At 39.4% G+C, this 6,515-nt stretch overlaps 1 protein-coding gene across 1 annotated transcript; it reads left to right on the top strand.

Moving 5' to 3' along the window:
- Positions 1–426: 426 nt before the first annotated feature.
- Positions 427–3,467, top strand: LOC117714812 (C-type lectin domain family 2 member E-like). The gene is made up of 4 exons (XM_076940961.1): positions 427–629; positions 1,197–1,457; positions 1,553–1,608; positions 2,107–3,467. The coding sequence occupies exons 1-4, from the start codon at positions 465–467 to the stop codon at positions 2,243–2,245; spliced, it is 621 nt and encodes a 206-aa protein (XP_076797076.1). The 5' UTR covers positions 427–464; the 3' UTR covers positions 2,246–3,467.
- The last annotated feature ends 3,048 nt before the right edge of the window (positions 3,468–6,515 follow it).

Raw genomic sequence — 6,515 nt, 5'->3', positions numbered from 1 at the left:
AAAATGTAAAGGAGGATTATGGGAAAGCATGCTATAGGATTCTAAGAATTAGGGACAATTCTAAGAAGCTGATGGCCTAGAAATGAGTTTCTCACAGGGTATGGTATCTTGTTCCCAGTACTCACAAAGAACAGCCAGGAGGATTATGACAATCTCCAGACAAGTTCAGGTCACATCATGAGATCAAAGCCAGGCAGCAGGGAATAGCTAAGTTCTGTCCCAAAACACACAATACAAAGAAGAAAAGTCAAACTATTTCCTTAGAGCTACACTGGAAGGCTCTGGACTGGGAACATCTCATGCTAGGAGGGGCCTCCTAGTGATCAGTTAAGAAAGCTATATTCCTAGCACACACTTCACAACTGAGGTCTGGATGGCTAGACAAAGGGAGCAGACATTGAAATGTTTCTGTATTACATTTTTATATCACTGTCTGCATTTTAGTGAAAAATAAAAACGCAATCATGGAGAGCTGTGAACCTTGCTTTGCCACATGCCCAAGTGGCTGGATTGGATTTGGAAGAAAATGCTTTTATTTTTCTGAAGACATTGGAAACTGGACATTCAGCCAGTTCTCCTGCATGGCACTAGATGCCCATCTAGCTCTGTTTGACAGTCTGGAGGAGCTGGTAAGAAAGGGCATCAGTAATTAGTTTGTTGGGTTTGTTGTTGTTGTTGTTGTATGTGTACTGCCTTGAGATAGAGAGCTTGGGGCTAAAGCATGGAGAAGGATCTCATTCAGGCAGATGGGGTACATGTGGAGAACAGTAGTTTGTGCCATTTCCTGAGGTCATTGCTTCTGGCTTGAGCCCTAAGCTGTTGCAGAGACCTGTTCTCATGTAGTGCTCATAGTAAGACCTTCCAGGCCAGACATACAACGTCCAGAGATACCTTGTGGTTGTGAAAGCTTTTCTCCAAGTATTCACATGTTGCACACTGAATGTGGCATCTATTAAAAATGGCAAGGACATCATAAATCAAAGACTTTCCATGACTAATGGGATGGGTGATCATCATTGTATTTTGGGTTATGGGTGTAAAATGCTTACACTGAGAACTGAGGGTTATTATGGCTCTAAAGTTGATGACCCTCAGTTACAAGAAGCTGCCATCCTGAGAGGAGGCTCTTGGATGGAGACTCAAGGATGCTGTGAAACTGAGAGACATGTGTATTTACTTCATCTTTGTTATCACAGAATTTTCTGAAAAGATACAAGGGGCCTTCTGACCACTGGATCGGCCTGCACAGAGAGTCAACAGAGCATCCTTGGATGTGGACAGACAACACTGAGTATAACAACTTGTACGTTCTCAGAAAAATTTCCCTTATACTGAGTTCAATTTCGCTGAAATGTGTACATTGTATCTGTAAGAGATGCAAACACCACAACATCATAAACATAAGTTTGTTGGATGTCGTCCCATTTATTGGCCATCTTTCAACACATTTACTTAGAGTAATTTCACTCAAAAATCAATACCATAATATCAGCATATGGGGAAGATGTTGTCTGCTCCATCACCAACTGAAAATTTTCTTTTGTGGTGTCAGAACTATAGATGGGAAGTGGGGGCTCCAAAGCCCAGGATGCTAGTTCAGAACTGTGGGTAAGACTTGTGAGTCCTCTGTTTACACTATACCTGTTTACAGACACAGAGACTCCAGGGATATTTGTAATCTTTCTAATGCCACCTCATCATAAAGCCCAGAGACAGCTCTTGTGTGTGAGCATAGCTAGCCATTTTGAATGGAGACATCTCACTGGATTGGTAAAATGCAGTTAAAGTCAGGTCCATCATTAACGACCTCCAAGAAATTTACTAAGAAGTGGGGTTTCCCCCACTTTTATACATGTGTAAATTACATCAAGAACTGAAAATCACCCTCTCTGAGGTCACCTGAAGCAGCAGTTCCATTTGAACATGATAGTAAGCACCAGTGTATTCCCTTGTATGCACATTCCAGGGTTCAACATAGATGAGTGACAAAGATGTGGTGTTCAAGTTGAGCCCTGAGGATGCAAACAATGCTAGGTGTAAAACTATTGCAGGTGCTTGAATGCAGTGTCAGCCTGTGCAGTAATTATTATTTGTTCTTTGATTTAGGGTTCTCACCCGAGGAGGAGGAGAATGTGCCTACCTGAGTGACAGGGGCATCCGCAGCAGCAGGGGATACACACATAAGAAATGGATCTGTAACAAGCCCAATACCTTACACTGCCCAGTAATTGTAAAGCCAGGGTAGGGAATGTGCCAAAGCATGCATGAGAACAGATGCTCTGTGACCTGCTATCTACAGTTGCTCCTCTACTCCTGATCTACCAAAACCATTATCCAAATCCATCAATAATCACATTGACAGCCAAGATGAAAATTCACTTATAGGGTCATTGATATACTGCATAGAACTCAGATAGATGATTCTAAATCAAATAGGTGTTTGGGTATGAGTTAGTACTCATATGTAAAACTAAAGTATAAACAGATCTGTATTAGTGAGCTTCATTTCATGATCAGGTATGAACTTTTTCATTTGTCCTTGCTATGAATTCAAGGGACCTAAAATATGGGATGGCTGAACCCATGAAAATGATTCTGTAATCACAGGAAAAGGTGATAATTGGCCTGTGGCCTCCAAACATTATAGTGAATATAGTCAGCATTTTCTTAAAATACTTCAATGACCAATATGAAGGCAATTCTATACAGGATTAAAAGCAGTGCTGCACACTGAGATTTAATAGCATTGTCAAATATTTTTACACTTTACTTCTCAGATTTTTAAAAATCAACAGTCTAAGAATATGTTACAAACAAGTGTCATTTTATTTTCCAAATTTAACTTTTTTGAGAACTCCATACATAAGTATGCCATTTGAATTTTATTCTTTACTAGATTTTTTTCCGACCAGGAGACAGTTGATTACTAACCCCCCCCCCAAAAAAAAAGCATTTAATGTCTAATCTTGCAATCATTTAAACATTGTTAACTTTTAAGGACAAATATTTTAAATTTTTGGATTATGTGCTACACTGTACTGATGAGTCCCAAAAAGGACGAAATAACAGGTCACAAGCAATTTCTCTGTTAACCCTTTCTTCTTACTTTATATATGGATTAAACCTTCTCATGCATGCTAGGCAAACACTGTACTACTGAGATTTACCCCTATCCGTTTTTGTAAATTTTATTTTATAACAAGGTCACTCTGTAAGCCCCAGATGCCTGGTACCACCATATAGCCTTGCTCTCTATTAAAGTGTTACTTCAGGGACAGGAATATGACTTTCATGGTAAAGGCACCGACTACTAAGACTGAATTCAACACCTGGATCCAGATGTTGGAAGCCTAAAACTATCCACAACAAGTTGTCTGTGAACTTCAAACTTGCACTGTACACACACACACACACACACACACACACACACACACATATTGAACTGAAATTAAAATTTTTTAAAGTTCTTTTTTTGTAGTGCATTGTGTTTATTTTGAATCTGTATTTTTATTATTGGTATTTTGTTGTTGTTGTTGTTCTTTGGTTTTTTGACACAGAATTTCTCTGTTTATTCTTGGCTGTCTTGAGCCCTGCTTTCCTTTGTAGACCAGGTTGGTCTTTAAGTCAGAGATCTACCTTCCTCTGTCTCCCTAGTTCTGAATTCATAGGTATGTACCACCACCACTGGGCTTACCCTGCTCATTAATACAAGGATATCTCATTCAGAAAAATACTTTTCTCAGCGTTCTATTCATACTGCATTTAGGTCTTTCAGCTTTGCAGACCAGCTCATTTCTAGCAAGCTAATAATAAAAATTTTGTGTGTGATTCACTTCTGCATTCTCACAGAACAGTACAGTGTGTCAAACACAAGAGTGTTTAAACCATATATGTAAGGAAGGTATGTTTTTGTGACAGTCACTGTAGGATTCCATGTTGGATTATATAGATTATCAGTTACCAAGAAGATACTTTTTTACAAAAAAAACTAATGACTTTATATAATTTAACTGTGTGTGATTGTTGTATGACAGACTTTCCTGGGCATATCCAACACACAAATCTTCTCACTCTAGAGAGGGAGCCCATGACAGACCAAATAACAGATATGACCAAAAATCTAACATGGTAAACATGTATGTTTTATTGGTGTTACTTATACAAATTTAGGTGGGAGGTTACTTACAAGATCAGAATCGATTCAAAGGCATATGTATCATTTAAGCCCACCTCAGCATGGGAGCTCACAAAAGCTGGAACTCTGGGACACAATGTATAGCCTGCAGTGTGCTGGACAGTTCCTGTCTTAGTTAACTCATGTATTGCTGTGAAGAGACACAATGAGAAAGGCAACTTATACTTACTGGGAGCTTGCTTAAATTTTCAGATAATGAGTCAATGACCACCATGGTGAGGAGCATGATAGGACGCAGGCAGGTATCCTGTTGGAAGAGTGGGTGACATACTGAGACAACAACCACAAGACAGACAGTGGATAAAGTGAGGATGCTGTGGGATTCTAGAAACCAAACCTCAGTGACATAACTCCAGCAATATGACCACACTTCCTCCAACAAGGCCACACCTCTTAAGTTTCCCTAATAGTCTCACCTATTGTGGACCAAGCATTCAAATACATAAGCCTATGGGAGCCATTCTCATTCAAACCATCACTGTGTTCTTTGGGGGGGGGCTCAGTTGTTCTGTGATCTTCTAGGCCATCCTGCTGGTCTCTGCTTCTTTAACGCATTTGAGCTTGTCCAAGACTGACTCTCAGCTGTCCTTACTCCATATACACACATATAGAAGAAAGGGGCCTAGTGAATCTGCTCAGTGGCAGGGACTTTTCGAAGCTATTTGGAGTTGTTTGACTTCCTGTCTTCCTACTTTCTCTTCAGAATGGACTATTTCTCTGAGAACACTCTAGCACTACAATATAAGTTCACAAAAGAAGTTTCATTGATGTTGTGACTCTGGCCAGTATAATATTTATGTGTAAACTAGCTTCTAAGTCATGTATCAAGAAAATATAGATTACCCCATTTATAGCCCAATAACTTGGAAATTTTTGTAACAGCTATCACAGAGTTTCTTCATGTGTAAAATAGGTCAGTGGACAACTATAATACTGATAGGCTTATCTATGAATATGGCTCACCAGGCTCAGTACATGCTTACTATCCTGGTCTTCCATTACTGCATCATGGAGATGAAAATGAAAAAAAAACAACAAGAGTTTTCACTTGACTGGAAACTCCAGGTAACACTGCTGCCACCCACAGGTGACAGCTGTTCAAAGAATTTTCTCATAATCACTGGAATTCATAATTAGTTGAAGAAAATGAAGTTTGAATCTTGCTGTTTTCTTGGCTAGTGATAAAATAAAATATATGCTTCTGTTATGAAGGACAGTAGCAATGAGCCCCTGGCACCCAGGTACTTCATGGTTACAGTGTCTCCTGTGGCCAGCATTGTTTAGATGAAGTTATTGGATAAATTTCAGGAGATATACAAAGTCATATCAAAAGAGATTTATGGGCTGGGTATAGTGGTACACTACTTTATCTTCAGTAACTGGTTGATCAAAGAATAAAGATCTTTGTGAGTTTGAGGCTAGCCTGGTCTACATGTCAAGTTCCAGAGCAGCTAGAACTACATAGAGAGATACTGTTTCTTCTGAAACAGTTGGTGTTGTTGTTTGAACAGTCTGAAAAACCAGAACAACAAAACAATCCCAGTTTTATGTTGGTGCTCTAACTTAAAGGCAAAATCCCACTGAGCTTCTGGAAAGATGCCACAGCAGTTAAGAGAGAGCACTGACTGCTCTTGCTGAGGACTTGGGTTTGGCTCCAAACACATCATGGTGGGACATCACCTTCACTAAATCAAGTCCAAGGAGATTCAGTGCCTTCTTCTAACCTCTGCAAGCACCAGGTATGCACATGTTATTTGTGTGTTTGTGTGTGTGCGAGTGTGCATGTAAGTGTGCATGTGTGTATGTGTGTGTGTTTATATGTATGCAGGCACATACTCATATACAATAAATTAAAATAAATCTAAACATATATATAAAAGTTATAAACAAGAGCAGCATTGATCTCACTTTCAGTTTTGAAGGCCAGAGGTTCAAAAAAGATCTCATTGAACTAAAATTTACAGTAGAACCATGTTCTTTTTGGATAGCTAAGGGCAAACTCTTCCTTGGCCTAATAGTCTCAAGAAGCCACCTGCTTTCCATGGCAAGGGCCCCTTCCTTCATCTTAAGTGCCAACAGTGTAGCATCCTTAAGTTTTTCTCTGATGACCTCTCTTCTCTATAGAGGTACACAGTGATTAGGCCAGGCCATCTAGTTGTTTCAGAAATACCTCTCCATCTCAGTGTATTTAAATTACATCTGAAAAGTTCCTTTTGATGTAAGGTAGCTCACATACAATATTAGGATATTAGGAGAAGTATGTCTTTGGGACCATTGCTCTTATAACTGTATATGTACGAATTAAAACAACCATGAGGCT

This window comes from Arvicanthis niloticus, chromosome 9 (assembly GCF_011762505.2).
Source record: "Arvicanthis niloticus isolate mArvNil1 chromosome 9, mArvNil1.pat.X, whole genome shotgun sequence".
NCBI lineage: Eukaryota > Metazoa > Chordata > Mammalia > Rodentia > Muridae > Arvicanthis > Arvicanthis niloticus.
The sequence above is the reverse complement of the archived record's forward strand: the minus strand, read 5'-3'. Positions and strand labels throughout refer to the sequence as shown.